This window comes from Dermochelys coriacea, chromosome 13 (assembly GCF_009764565.3).
Source record: "Dermochelys coriacea isolate rDerCor1 chromosome 13, rDerCor1.pri.v4, whole genome shotgun sequence".
Lineage (NCBI taxonomy): Eukaryota > Metazoa > Chordata > Testudines > Dermochelyidae > Dermochelys > Dermochelys coriacea.
The window spans coordinates 11,728,638-11,745,046 of NC_050080.1; the positions used below are offsets into that span (position 1 = coordinate 11,728,638).

At 40.6% G+C, this 16,409-nt stretch overlaps 1 protein-coding gene across 3 annotated transcripts in view; it reads right to left on the reverse strand.

Moving 5' to 3' along the window:
• VAPB (VAMP associated protein B and C) overlaps positions 1-16,409 on the reverse strand; it is a 47,725-nt gene that overhangs the window by 17,074 nt on the left and 14,242 nt on the right. For all 3 annotated transcript variants that reach the window (XM_038369919.2, XM_038369918.2, XM_043496125.1), the window contains exon 2: positions 10,381-10,533. In XM_038369919.2, the coding sequence (XP_038225847.1) occupies positions 10,381-10,533 (153 nt within the window). The remainder of the gene's footprint in view (positions 1-10,380; positions 10,534-16,409) is intronic.

Consider the following 16,409-nt stretch of genomic DNA (forward strand, 5'->3'; position numbering starts at 1 on the left):
GGACTTAACAGGGCAACACACAAAATTTCCACTAAGTTCTAGGAATGTATTAGGGACAACTTTTTGTTTCAGAAAGTGGAAGAAATATCCAGGGGACAGCCATTTTAGACTTGATTCTTGCCAACAGAGAGGAATTAATTGAGAATCTGAAGGTAAAAGGCAATTCAGGTGAAAGTGATCATGAAATGACAGATTTCAAGATTCCCAGGAAAGGAAGGAGTGATAGCAGCAGAATAAGCACAAAGGATGTCAAAAAAGCACACTTTAGCAAATTCAGAGAGAACTGGTAGATAAGGTCCCATGGGAAGAAAATCTAAAAGGGGGAAAAAAAAGTTCAGGAGAACTGGCAGTTTGTCAGAGAGACAATATGAAAGGTACAATGGCAAGCTATCCTGACATGAAGAAAAGATAGTAGTAAGAGGCTAATATGGCGCAATCAGGAAATTTTTAATGATCTGAAAAAAATCAAGAGAAATCCTACAAAAAGTGGAAACATGGACAAATTGCTAAGGAAGAGTACAAAAGAATAGCACAAGCATGAATAAACAAAATCAGAAAGGCTGAAGCACAAAATGAGTTACACCCAGCAAGGGGCATAAAAGACTTGGAGAAGCTCTTTAAATACATTAGGAGCAGGAGAAAGATGAAGGGAAAATGTAAGTCCTCTACTTAGCAGGGAAGGAGAACAGATGATATCAAGGATGCTGAGGTGTTTACTGACTAGTTAAGCTTCAGTCTTCACTAAAAGATTTAATGACCAGATACTCAACACAATTAATATTAACCAGAGAGAAGGAATACAAGCCAAAATCAGGAAAGAACAGGTTAAAGAATATTTAGATGAGTTAATGTATTCAGAGAACTGTAGGACTGGAAGGGACTGAGAGAGGTCGTCTAGTTATTACATGGGGGGGGATCATGAGGTGTCAGCCTCCACCCCAAACCCCACTTTGCCTCCAGCATTTATAATGGTGTTAAATATATATAACAAGTGTTTTTAATTTATAAGGGGGCGTTGCACTCAGAGGCTTGCTATGTGAAAGGGGTCACCAGTACAAAAGTTTGAGAATCACTGATCTAGACCATCCCGACAGGTGTTTCTCTAATCTGCTCTTAAAAATCTCTGGTGATGGAGATTCCACAACCTCCCTAGGCAATTTATTCCAGTGCTTAAACACCCTCACAGGAAGTTTTTCCTAATGTCCAACCTAAACCTCCCTTGCTGCAATTTAAGCCCATTGCTTTTTGTCCTATCCTCAGAGGTTAAGAGCAACAATTTTTCTCCCTCGTCCTTGTAATAACCTTTTACGTACTTGGAAACTTATGTCCCCTCTCAGTCTTCTCTTTTCCAGACTAAAAAGACCCAATTTTTTCAGTCTTCCCTCACAGATCATGTTTTCTAGACCTTTAATCATTTTTGTCGCTCTTCTCTGGATTCCTGAAATGTGGCACCCGGACCTGGGCACAATACTCCAATTGAGGCCTAATCAGTGCAGAGTAGAGCAGAAAAATTACTTTTTATGTCTTCCTTACAACACTCCTGCTAATACATCCCAGAATAGTGTTTCATGTTTAGCTTGTGGTCCACTATGACCCCCAGATCCCTTTCCACAATACTCCTTCCTAGGCAGTCATTTCCCATTTTGTATGTGTGCAATTGATTGTTCCTTCCTAAATGGAGTACTTTGCATTTACTTTAGACCATTTCTCCAGTTTGCCCAGATCATTTTGAATTTTAACCCTAACCTCCAAAGAACTTCCAACCCCTCCCAGCTTGGTATCGTCCTCAAACTTTATAAGTGTACTCTCTATGCCATTGTCTAAATCACTGATGAAGATATTAACAGAACCAGATCCAGAACTGATCCCTGTGGGACCCCACTCATTATGTCCTTCCAGCATGACTGTGAACCACTGATGATTACTCTCTGGGAACGGTTTTCCAACCAGTTTTGCACCCACCTTATAGTAACTCCATCTAGGTTGGATTTCATTTGTTTGTGAGAAGATCATGCGAGACAGTATCAAAAGCTTTACTAAAGTCAAGATATATCATTTATACTGCTTCCCCCTATCCACAAAGCTTTCTTTGACAGGGTAACAAGCCATCATGATGGTTTGACATGATATTTTTGGACAAATCCATGCTGACTGTCATTTATCACCTTATCTTCTAGATGTTTGCAAATTGATTGCTTAATTATTTGCTCCATTATCTTTCTGGGTACAGAAGTTAAGATGACTGGTCTGCAATTCCCCGGTTTGTCCTTATTTTCCTTTTTATAGATGGGCAAATATAGTGCCATTTTCCAGTCTTCTGAAATCTCTCCAGTCTTCCATGACTTTTTGAAGATAATCACTAATGGCTCAGATATCTCCTCAGTTAGCTCCTTGAGTATTCTAGAATGCATTACATCAGGGCCTGGTGACTTGAAGACATCTAACTTGTCTAAGTAATTTTTAATTCAAGTCATTAAGGTCTGATGAAATTCACCCTAGGATAGTGAAGGGAACCGAAGCAATCTCAAAACTTTTAGAAATTATCTTCGAGAACTCATGGAGGATGGATGAGGTCCCAGAGAACTGAAGAAGAGAAAACATGGTGCCTATTTTATTATTTTTTTTTTTTAAAATTCTTTCCTAATCTCTGCCCACTTGATGTGTTAAAATGAGAAGCTACTCACAACAGCAGATTGTGCAGACACTGAAATATGACAACATATATTCTGCTGGGCACCTGAGGAGGGTTTGACTATACCCTTGAACACAGCCGGATTAAGGCATAAGTATGGGTATAGGGCCTCAGGTCCCAAAATCATGTGATATCAGAGGATTTTAAATTATCAGTAGGAATCCCAGTTAATCCCATGGAAACGAAGCTGTTCATACTTACAGAGCTATTGTTTCAGACTCTCTGCAGATGCAGGCAGGCATGACTGCATCGGTTACATATGTTTCACATTCTTGTGGTTCCCTCTGCAATCATCAGTGTCTTTCAATTTAAGAACAAGTAAGATGAGACTCTGGAGATCAAGACAGCAGCTTCAACAAAGTGACAGGTTGCTGCTCTGCCCAATTTGAGTCCTGGAGGAGGACAGAGAAACAGAAACAAGGCTCTTCTGTGCAGCAACTGCAAGGCTGATGGAAGAGCAGAGCAGCAGTCAGGAGTCTCTGGGATGGAGGAAATGAATACTTTCTTCTCTCCACCAACTAGATGACTTTGGGGAGGGCTAATGTTATCAAGTACCTATTATCCAGAGGCCTATAAGAAAAACAGAATCCCCTAAAGATGTCCACAGACAATATCCTAGAGGGAATCCTAGCGCTGCCCTCCCAGAAGATGAACTGAGGTGCTGGGCTTTCCACCAGGGTGTTTGGCAATGGATGGGATGCGCCTCCCCAACCCCCACTCCTTGCTGCATATCAGCATCTGGTAAAATTTTCAAATTTTGACTGCAACCGCAAACCCATTATCTTCATGTGCATCTTTTACAGATTGCACAATCCAGGGAGCTACAAAATCAGAAGGAAGAAGGTCTTTGTCAAAGAAGCAGCTCAAACACACACGTGTCCAATTTTCAAAGTAGTTAAGACCAAATGCCAATCCGCTCATTATGCAAATAACTGCTGATAATCATTTGCACTCAATTGTCATAATCAGACACATTGTATGTACATTTATGTACTCTGCTTTTTTTTGAAAATCTGGGCTACAAGCCTGGCATTGTAGTTAAGTGTGTGCTGATAAGGATGGGAATGCTTTAAAAAAAATTCTTGTATTTAAATAGTGCTCTGAAATACTCTCAAAACAACGTCTAGAGGTTGGATATTTGCCACACTGAGAATGGAAAGCTTGATTTTCAGCCATTGTAGGTGTGTTTTAAGAGAGCTATCATGCTAGCTCAAGTAAAGCAGATTATACCGATAATATGACTGGACTCCTCTTATCCGAGAGGAGAGTTATCCACTTATAAGCTTACATTCCTATGAGAAACTTCAAACCGTATTGTACCGTTTTAATGCAAGACAACTGGTAGCATTGTGAAGATACAACAGCCCCAATTTTAGCTTCAAATAGTAATTTTCTGATAAACTACAACAACAACTTGGACAAGATCTTTATGCAGTTAGACTTTGGCAATGATCTTTTAAAAAAATGAAATGCAGTGACACTAGTGCAACCAAATGGCCACGTTAAACCTAGTCAGCAGAAACTCAGGAGGATGGAGTAGAGATTGTAAATACAGCCCTATTAGTTTTATTGGCTGGAAGTTATCATCCAAATCGTTTACTCCAATATTTTCTTATTAGGTTTTGGAGAATCCAAGTGCTGTTTTATGCCTTACATATGATTTAAATTACAAGACTGAAAATATCTTGCTTCAGAAAGCAAAAAAGAATGTTATTTTTACTTAAAAATTTAGGACACTTTTTTTAAACTGATTTTTTTTGCACATTTAACAAATTAAATATATGATATTTGACATGGCTACTGACAAGTATCAGTGCTGAGAAACGAAATTATAACAAAGTAAATTATATACGCAATTCTCCCCCCACCTCTAATTTATTGTGTGTGGTAGCAAGCAGTACATCCACCACTTCACTACAAGTGTTGCAATAATTACTTATGTATTCATGAAATCAAAATTTGGTGAACATTAAAAGTGCTAACCCTAACATGCTGCAAGAAGCAGAAATATTTCTGATGTGCCTAAAATTTTGTTGCTTCTCTTGATCCCTGAACAAGCATCAAATCCTGCTTTTTAAACTGCTGTGCGTTTGACAGTTAGACAGCATGCCCATGAAGTCATTTTGAGAATTAAGCTACATTATTTGCACATTTTGGAAAATATGCAGGAGGAAGGAGGGAGTGGGAGGAGGAGGAGGAGGGAGTTAATGTAGGCAAGATCATGAAAACTAAAAACGCAAGATTCAAACAGCATAGCACCAATTGACCTTTTCTTTTCCAAACTTTGTATTTCAAGGCCCTGATCCTGTAAACTAGATCTGTGTAGACGGGAGGTTCCAGACATGAGGGTCTGATTCTAAGGCCAGAAGGGATTACTAATCATCTATCCGGACCGCCTGCATAACTAGGCCACCTAACATCCCCCAAATAATTCTTGTTGAACTACAGCATATCTTTTAGATAAACATCCACTCTTGATTTATGAGCGGCCAATGATAGTGAATCCACCATAACCCTGCAGTGACTTCACTCTGACCTTACTTAGTGTGAACTGCATAAACTGCACTGTTTAGGCCCTATTTAAAGTATTAAGGCAGGATGGAAACGGGTTTGCCATCTTTGGTGTTTGGTTCCATATTGCAACTAAACCAACACTTGGCAAGATGGTGACTAGCATCAGTCAATTCTACACAGGCTTCTCCCGACAGGCTAAAACACAGGTAACTTGCTATGCAATTTAGGGTAACCTGGTTTTCAGCAAGGGTTGTGGATGTTTTGAATCCTTTCCCTCAACCCACCCCAACATGGTACCAGAGCATGACATGCTACTTCCATGGCTGCTACAACAGTTCTACATATAGCAGTACCTGGTGCACTTACCCAAAAAATGCTGAAAACCCACTATCTATACATCACTTGCCTCCTCCCTCAATCTTCTCTTGAACCCCCCTTCAATATGCAGACCCTCTTACATGGTCTGTTCGTATTACCCTATGCTCACCAGACCCAGAGTGACTGTGCTAATTTGTGTGTGGAGTCCCCCTCCAGGTTTTGTGGTTTAAGGAAGCTTCCATGAACAAAAGGGGTACACAGATCTTTTTGAAAGAGGCTGGAGTGCAAATGGACCATCATTAAATAATAATAATAAAAAAACCTTACAGTTGAAAGGTCACTATAACTTTTCTAAGGAAATAAAGAACATACATTTGTAATCCCAAAATCCTGCTTCCTTAACCTCAAACGGTGCTTATCAAAAGGAAAGAAATCTGAAAAACTAAGTATTTATCAGGCATAGTTTAAAAATTCATTGTTAATTTGGGGTAGGCATTTCAGGATTGAGTTTATCACCATCGTGATGTGAATTTCAGTGTGAAAGCAAGTCCAGCTCAGAAGCGTTTAAGTGCCCCAGGTAAGCCCATAAAGCTGACTGAGGAGAAGCAAACAAACAGATCTCCCCCCTCAACACACACTTGAAGGATCTGTCCACCAGTCTAGAGAGGCCAAGATTTCAGTGAGCATCCAAACCATCATTTCTACGGAGAGTACACAGATGGCAGCTACCCCTGAAGCTGCTGAAAACGGCACCTGGCAAGCTGAACTACGTAAGTGCCTGAGCCCATATACCCCAGAAGCCATACTCCATACTAGTCAATACTCCTCATGGTAGGATGGGCCTTCAGGTCTAACACAATGGCCAGCATTATCTGCAATCTTATATGTGGAACAAAGGCGCTGGCTTCCACAGAGTCCAAGACTGTTCCTATAAACTCTCTTATATAAAAATGACAGGATTGACTTCTCCATGTTGATGAGCAACCCTAGTGCATCGAAGATGGATTGGTTGATGACATTTAGGACAGCATCTGAGCCTTGGATTGGCCTCTCACTACCCAGTCATTCAAGTAGGAAACACTTAATTCCTGACTTTCTCAGGAATGCTACCAGCACTGCCATATACTGTACTTTATGAACACCCGTGGAGCTGCAGACAGGCCAAACAGTAGTACTGTAAAGTGGTAATGGGTCTGATTTACCAGAAACCTGAACAATTTTCTGTGGCTTTGATGGATTGCCACATAGAAATATGCATCTTTTAAGATGGCAGCAATAGTCTTCAGGGATGGGATAATGGAAGCCAGCATAACCATGCAAAACTATTTTCTTCCGACGTTTGAACTATCCCAGGTCTAGTATGGGTCTGAGACCTACTTTTGCTTTTGGGATCAGGAAATACTGTGAAGAAAACCCTTCCCTCTGTATAACTGAGGAACTTCCTCTATGGCCCCTACTGAAGCAGAGATATTACCCCCTAAAGGAGAACCTCCTCCTGACAGTGGTCCCTGAAAATGGATGGAGAATAGGGATGAAAAGGGGGGGAAATGAAGGGTGTAGTCCCAATTCCACCCTACACTGATCTGTAGTGATGCGGGACTGAGCACTTATGTAGTGGGATTGGAGTGGCCGGCACTCCAGAAATTGGTAGGCTGTCTTTGACAAACAGTAAAATGTTTCCTTAGAACTCAGGCTGTCTGAGTGAATCAGGAGGATTCACTGTTGAAGAAGGAGGGTGTCTTTAAATTTAAATAGATTGTCCAAGAGGCTATATAGAGACCGAGCAAAGACTGCTGGTTAGCAATCCTAAACTGCAGACTCACTGGCGAATAAGGTTTTCTGGCAAAGAGATCCAGCTTCTTTGCATCCTTTCCATTCCTTCCTGCTAATCTTGGCATCCTCTCTCACTGGCAGCTGAGACCACTGATGACCCTGGAGGGTGGGTGTAACAATGTTCAAATCCCTGTGAGGGGACAGAATAGCTGCACTTGGCCCTTTTTGTTGTCAGAGGGAGGGAGAGAGGGAAGGAAGGGAGATGGTGTCTGCCATAGCACCTTGGTGGGCTCCAGATTGCTCCCAATTAATGAAGCTCCACTCTAGATGGTTCCTAAGGAACTAAGATATTGACCAGCCTGAGACCCCTTTCTCCAACCCCTTCCACCTGGATATTCTGACCAGAAGCCACCCTTTTTAATAGTAATGATGAGCCCGGCAGTCCACTAAGGGAAATGAGGAACCTTCTGATACCACTGCCTCAGTGGGTGATGAAGAGGAGGAGCTCAAAAGGTGGGTGCTGTGGAGCTCCACAGATTCCTCTAAAGGTAGATCCACCAGAGCAATTACTTCCCACTCAATACTGAGCCCGGTACTGAGAGTGGTCTCCTGCTGCATCTGGTGTGGTGTTGGTGTCTACTTGATAAAAGCAGAAGAAGGAAGATGTGGAGACTATTAGGAGGCAGGTGGAAACCCCCAATGGATCCATGGCCATTTGGACAAAGCCCCAGAGCTCAATTTCTTCCCAGCCATGGGTCTCTGCTTGATGGCCAAGACAGAGCCTCCAGGGGATACTGAGGATGGTAGGTAGTGGAAAGGGAATAATGATGTTCATGGCACAGCTGTGACAGATTGGAGTCAATTTCTGACCAAGAAGGGAGGACCGTTCCCTTCGATGCCACAGATTGATGTCTGGAGCCTGGAGATGGAGTCCCAGTGAGATGATCAAGGTTGGCACCACACAAAGAGGCATACAGCAAACCAGAGGAACTCATAATATTGCACACTAGGATGACACAGTTACAACAGGCGCCAGTACCGAGTGAGAAGCATCTTGGAAAGCCGGTGAAGCCAGTGCTAAGAGACTCACCAGATCCATGCAACACTCATGCAGCAGACTCATGCAACACCATGCTTAGTGTCCCTAGCCTCCGTTTGCCAGAAGCTGGGAATGAATGACAGGGGATGGATAACTTGATTGCCTATTCTGTTCATTACCTCTGAAACACTTGGCTTGGGCCACTGTCAGAAGATAGGATACTGGGCTAGATGGATCACTGGTCTGATCCAGTATGGCCATTCTTATGTTCTTATCCCAGGCTGCTGCATAAGCCTCCGGCGTAGACAGTACCAGGATAGTCTCCCACACCATTGAACTAAGTGGATCCACTTCAGGGGCTGGTATCCAGGGTGCCAGCATTGGAGCTGACGGTCCCTTTTAAGCAGATAACTGCCTCGGCCTTCAGTGCACTCTTGTGTTCTCATCCACAAGCTTCCTGGATTTTGGTGCCAGGGATCTCAATCTCCCAGATTGAGCATTTGACACAGATTCCTGACGTAAGAGACTCCCTGAGACACCTCAGGAAACTGGCAGGTCACTCACTGGCATCAGTTTCTTGCAAGAATGGCAAGGTTTGAAACCCGGTGGGCAAGGTACCCAGCAACAGGAACCAAAAAGTGTTCAAAAAAAAAAAAACCCCGAACACTTTAAAGGAAAACTTATGTCTATAACTAGCAAACTGTCTAAAACTACTAAAACACCACCAACTATACACAAGTGAGAAAAAAAACTTGCAACAACCGTTCCAACAACCATCAAGGGCAGTAAGAAGGAACTGAGGGGAGTCATGGCAACTCTGTCCTTTATACCTTTGCATGGTGACACAAGACAGGCCCATGGTGCATGTGCCACCCTGACAGGTCCCATTGAGGGATAAATCTCCGACTACTGTGCACTTGGCGCACGCACACACACACCCCCGTACCTCAAGTGGAACAGACGTGTAACCACTTGAAAAAACTTGGAATTTAGCTACCCAATTTGCAGCCATTACAATTAGAACGTGCAATTCCGAGTCTAAGCATATAAAACTGAGTCAGATATCAAATACTACATGAAAAACCCATACATGTAGTTTTATGGCTTATTTAAAAGTCACTAAAAATTGACTTAGTAGAACTGATTCAATAAGTATTTCCATATATTTTTTTTATAAGCACTGAAGACTATACTATCATGTATTAATAGGGTTAATATTTTATTGCTAAGTCATAGCCATGTATTCCTCATTCCAGGAATGAAACTGCCATTGAAATCTAAGAGACTCGTACAATTATGCCCCTCTTAAAGTGTAAAAGCTTCAAAAAAGGAGCAATGATCTGTGTGAAATCCACAAAACTGACAGATTTAAATCAAATTCTCTACTACAATTGTGACACTGGGTTTATGGAATATTATCTGACTGTTCCAATACATCTGCAAATGCTAGCAAAATAATCAGAGAGATGTAATTTAAAGTTGATCTATCTTTAAGGGCCAAATTTTTCTCTAGGATGCAGTGTAATTAAACAGTTACAAAATCCTCCCATTTCAGTGGGAAATACATTTAACGCTGTAAACTTATGGCACACCAGTCGGCTTTGTCTTTTTATGATTGCAATAATTCTGTTACCAAGCTTCTGCGGATTTATGCAAGTTAAAAATTTAGCTATCACTTGTCAATAAACGGACAAGCAAATAAACCCATTAACCTTTTCCCCTTACAGAGTAAAGTCTTTTTTTTAGTGCCAAACACGTGCATTCTGAAAGTAATTATTTGCATTGTTTACACTGATTTGTTTTAGCTTTTATCAAAATATAAAAAAAAAATTAAAAATTAAGCCACCAGGAATAAGTAGAGGTGTATGAAACAGTTGGTTTTTCTTGGAGATAAAATAAATATGAAATCATGCTCTCCTGCTCATCTCTCCACTTTCCCCAATATATATTTAATTCACACAGTGTTCTGGGGGGGGGAGGGGGGCGGAATCAGATTTGATGAGACCAACTTCAACTACAAAACAAGCCATTTTGAATGACTTACCAGAAACGTTAATTGATGTTCCTGCATCAATAATTCCACTGTTAGGCCTTACACAGTATCTGCGTGGTGCTGTAGTTTTCACTTTGAAGCACACATTTCTGTCTGTAGGATTACCAAGTTTCAGGTTTGTGGTGACAACATCTGTGAAAGGACCTGCAGAACACAGCAAAAAAGATTTTAAATTATATTAAAAATACTTTAAACTTTGAGTTTAGACAGACTTTAAATTTGTATCTACAAATCTTATAAAGTAGTTAGATATTCAGCTTCCATTAGCAGCATCTACAGTTAACTGTTCATGCAGAACTGAGGATATAGGTTGAGGCCTCTGAAAATCTGAGCCATGTTATTCTTGAATGCATATCAATAGTTCAGCTTTGCCTTTAATGACTAATAAGCTTCAAGGAAGGATAGTTGGTACATCATGTAAATGTAGCAGCTGAATTCCGCTATCTTACACTGTTGTAATTGTGAAGTAAATACTGAAGTCAGAGGTATTTTGGATGTTCACAGATTAACTGAAAGCAGAGAGTTTGACCCACTTTATTCTAGGCTGTATAGAGGAGAAAGTTTTAGAAAGAAAGTCTAATCGTTAACAAATCCTAAAGCTGTCTAAATGACAAAAAAGCGAATATTGCACATATTAAAAGGGAAGGCAGAGTTATAAGAGTGGTTAGTACAAGAGTCAACCATGGAGTAGTGGGGTGTCCCAGTGAAAGCATGTCATTCTAAGGACACACTTGGGATTTCTAATTGGATCAGAGCTACAGATTGCTGGCAATGTGGCAATATTAGCTAGTGTGCTACTGCACTCATTTCTCTATGCTTCATATTAACAGAGCAAGACAATTACAGAAGTTAAAACAACATTTAGATTAACTTGCTTCTGACAAAGGCTACAAAAACCAAACAACTTGGTGCATAATCATTGGAGGGAATTACCAAAAATCGTAGAGAATAAAAGCCAAGTGGACGTGAACATTTAACACCGTAGTATGCAAATTTTCTTCATATTTTGAGCTGTAAAATATGAAGGAACTCCCAGAAAAGGACGCTAAAGAGATTTTCAACTGGATACAAAAATGATCATTTGTTTTAGTACTGTTTTTTTAATGTTACATTCCTTTATATAAAACTGTTGCTGCTTCAGGAAGATGGGACTTGTTCCAGACCACAGCACCTTCAGCTTGAAATAAATCATAGATTGAATGATAGGCTCGCTTTCCCTCCTCCAAATCTGGTCTTTTAAGTTGATGTATATAAAGTTGTAAAAATTCTAAAGGCTTAAAGCCAATGTCCTTGATGCAAATAGTTTAAAAAGGAAAAAATCACACCCCCTCCGACATCAATATAGCATCAGTTCTGCCTGCACTGTGAACAGCATGTTAGATGTGTATTTGCTATGCAAGACGGTAGCAAAAGAGGAAGCCCATGGAATTTAGGGTTGAACACATGTTTCATGACATGAAGCAGTCCCGCTAACCACTGAATTCTGGCTCTACTCAGTCATGTGACACCATGATGGTCCAAAAGTGTAACCACTAAATTCCCTCAGCCTTCCATATTGGAATGGAGTCCATGATTCCCGCTGCCACTTTGAGAACATTCAGAGACAAAGGGCTATAATTAGGAGTCATGGAACAATTCTGAAATAGATTTTGGGGACAGATTTTCAAAGAAGCCCAGCATTCATTTAGGCACCTCAGTAAAGTAGGAAGATTTTAAAGATAGATCTTAATGGTAGGGAAAGGTACTGTTTGCTGCTCTAAACAGAAATTTCTGGGTGCGAAGCACTTCTGAAAAACTGGTCATTCAGGTTATGACTTTACTGCAGAGTTAACTTGGGCAACTGGCACCTATGTCTGACTAGCCAGGCTGCAAGCAGCCATACTCCAAAGCCAGACTTGAATGCATTCACTTAATTGCATCCACACTGGTGCTGCACTCACTTATGTATCTCTAGGACTTCTCGGGGATTGTCCCATGGTTCTTAGTGCTGCAGTAAGCCTCTCAGAGATTTTTTCCCCAATGAGTTGTGGGATGTGTGTGTACTGGGAACACTGGGTGGGGGTGAGGGGGGCTGGGGAGAGAGAAAAGAAACTGTCAAAAGCACTGGAGGACTATCAGCATGCAAAACAAGCTGTGTTCTCACTGCAAAGTGGGTGGGTCACTAGCCCAAGCATAAGCAACATTTGGTTTTAAGCCTCTATCCCAAGGCAGGCTAGCCAGTTAGGGTCAAAACCACCACCACATTTAGGCGAGAGTTTTGTATAGGAGAACAGGAGCCAGGCTAGGGGCAACAATGTAATAAGAACCTGAGTCAACTCTGCAGGGAAGACAAACTCTTTAGTGCCTAGATGGGAGCTACTGAAAACTGAGCTCTATTAAAAATAAAAGGAGTACTTGTGGCACCTTAGAGACTAACAAATTTATTAGAGCATAAGCTTTCGTGAGCTACAGCTCACTTCATCGGATGCATTTGGTGGAAAAAACAGAGGAGAGATTTATATACACACACACAGAGAACATGAAACAATGGGTTTATCATACACACTATTGAACCCATTGTTTCATGTTGTGTGTGTGTGTGTGTGTGTGTATAAATCTCTCCTCTGTTTTTTCCACCAAATGCATCCGATGAAGTGAGCTGTAGCTCACGAAAGCTTATGCTCTAATAAATTTTATTAGTCTCTAAGGTGCCACAAGTACTCCTTTTCTTTTTGCGAATACAGACTAACACGGCCGCTACTCTGAAACCTATTAAAAATAGTTCATCGAAAGATTCAGACAAATGACAAACATATTCATGGTTCTATAGATTCTTACCCAGCAAGTCTAAGTATACTCAGAGTTTCCCCCCTAAATGAAATTTATTTCTAAAGCTAGGAAACATTTTTTCTGTTCTTTAAAAACACCATGAGAAAAATGGTGAGAAAGTTATAGGAAATGGAGAATCTGTCTGTACGTAATCTGACATGGGGTTGTCATGCACACTATCTAAAAGGAAGAATGTAACAAGTTGAATTTGGTGGTTAAAAATTTGGAATGTTCTGCTGGGGTCTTCTGAATTTTTTCAGCCAGTTCGAAAAAAGTTGATTTGTATTAATGCAAAACAACAGGCAACATTGCATGCAATATCTAGCAATGTTAAAAAAACAAAAAAACAAAAAACAAAAACAGTACCACCTAGTTTGTGCCTCAGAGGTCACAAGTGTATATTACCAAGGACAGGAGGTATCTGACTTTCATATATACTCCAACATATTTTCCCACAGTTATTTTCAAACTGTTTCTATGGCTTTCTATCCAGAAGCTATGCATGCAACCCTTCACATTTAAAGATCACTGCACTATCTCACAATTTGCCATGCTCCATTTCCTATTGAAACGCCAGTGCTACATCAATCTTATCTAAAATGTGTCATTCTACATTGTAGTGTTTTATAATTTGCAAGATAATTCTCAAACACTTTCTCTTTGAAATGATCAAGTCGAAAGAGTATGTCAACTATCTAACATTTAATAAAGGCCCGTTACCTTATAAATGCAGCACACAAATTCATGTACTGTACTATTCGGCTAATATGGGTTTGCCAAATAGTACAGTACATGTGTATTCCATCACTGATTATCATGGCAAATACATTACCACACTGTCATTTCACTTGGATGGCTTCTATTTGTGTGTCCTTTATGAAATTTGTATCCTAGTCAAGGCCTCTTACACGGTGGGGTGGGGGAGCAAACAATCCTCACATACAGGGTATGCCTACACTTTGAGCTGGGGATGTGATAGCCATCAAACTAATGTGCTAAAAATAGCGTAGCTGTGGCAGCACAAGTGGTCGGAGGAGCTAGCCACCCCAAGGATGTATCTATTGTCTCAAGGCAGTTCGCTCCTTCTGGTACTCATGTGCTCCAGCTGCATTATTTTTAGTGCATTAGCTTGATCAACGGTATCTCCTCAAGCTGGGAATCACACCCCTGGCTCAAAAGGTACACATACCCCATACTAACATCTTTAATCACTTCTGTTCTCTAGCCCTGATTCAGCAAAGCACTTAAGCACGTATCTAACTTCAAAAATGGGACTACTCATGTACTTGCAGTCAGTGAAACTACACTGCAACTGGGAGATGCGATTTCCAACTCAGGTAATACAGGAGCTAGCTCTACTTGAGCTAAAAACAGAAGTGTGACCACAGCAGCATGGGTGGCAACTTGAGTTATCCTCCCGTTAGAGTTTTATATGGACAGCCTCAACTTAAAAGGAAGAAACAGAAGTCTGACTGTGTTTTATTTCGATCTGAATATTTTAAAAACTTGTTACAAACAACAGTAACACCTATGATTAATTTAACTGGAAGACTAGATAAAGCCTATTTTCTCAGTTTGTTTACTATGCATTTCACAGATCTTGGAGTCAGTTACTCTTTCCCTTGCATACTCCTTTACCTCTTTTAGTTTGTGTGCATCTTCTCGCAGAAATAATGGATATATTATATAATTTTTAAAGAAAAATGGTTGATTGTAAAACCACAAAGACTGACAGGAGGGCTTAGTGGCAGATATAGCACTTGCTATTTTAATTTTTTTCTTTTAAGATTTGATTAGATTTCAAGTTTATTATGTCCTTTAAGAATAAGCTTTAAAATGAAATAAGCTGAAATGTCAAGTGAGACAGCATGGTCTGGAAGAACAAGTACATGGATGGGAGTCAGGAAGTCCTGAAAAAAGAAAAGGAGTACTTGTGGCACCTTAGAGACTAACAAATTTATTAGAGCATAAGCTTTCGTGAGCTACAGCTCACTTCATCGGATCACGAAAGCTTATGCTCTAATAAATGTATTAGTCTCTAAGGTGCCACAAGTACTCCTTTTCTTTTTGCAAATACAGACTAACACGGCTGCTACTCTGAAGGAAGTCCTGAGTTTCAATCAAAGCTCTACCACTGTCTTGCTGTCTATCCTTAGGCTATGGAGTCAACGTACCTTAGGTCGAATTACCGTAGGGGGGAGAGGTGTCAATAGGAGAAAAGTCTCCTGTTGACTTACCTTACTCTTCTTGTTGGGTGTAGAGAACAGGAGTCATTGGGTGGACAGCGATCTGCAGTCAATTTGGCGGGTCTTTACTAGACCTGCTAAATTGACCGCCGGTGGATCGATCTCGGAGCGTCAATCCCTGCTGTAATGTAGAGCTGCCCTTAGATAGATCACTTAAGGACTAGGTCTTGTGATTAAAATCAATGGAAGTTGACACCAATTTAAACAGGAGCAGGTTTGGGCCCTTAACTTTTCTCCACCTGTAAAAGTTAGTATAATACTTACTTAATCACAGGGAATCTTGTGAAGATGAGTGTTTTAAAAGCACTACATTCCACATTTTAATCATTATCACGTGGCCCTCTGGACACTTGTAATTAAGGAAGCATCAGCAACTTTTTAAAATCAAAGTAGTTGAGGAATGAGAAGCCAAGAGTATCTGTATTATATATTTCAGAAGTATTTGGTTGAAAGCAGCCCTCCTATTCTGAATTTGAAAATTTATTTTTTTAAAAATAGACAGAACTGTATAACTGCGTCACCCACTTCTGACCTATTCACCTCTGGTTTATTCTTTTCATATCTTTGCTACCTTGCTTTCTCCTACCAATTCATGCTATGGCCAGGCAGTTCTTTTCAAAGGTTGTAAAAGTACGTACTACTACTGGAAATAGATACTTCACAAAGATCTGGTCCAGCAGCCCCAAAGCCAGCCATTAACTTACTCCCTGGGGAGTGCAGTGATGCAAAAAAACATAAAAGCAGTCAGTGTAACTAAATAATAACTGTAAAACAACCCTGCCAGAATGTGCACCAGACTGTGGAACTTCTACACTGTTGAAGTGATGTGCAACTGAATGTACTGAAGAAGCTAAATATGTATTTCTACTATGGGTACACTTCTCAAAGGAGCTACTGAGGCTACCTGAGCCCTGATGGAACAGGCCTGCAATTAGCTAATATTCACAGCACAGTCTAATGTAGCCA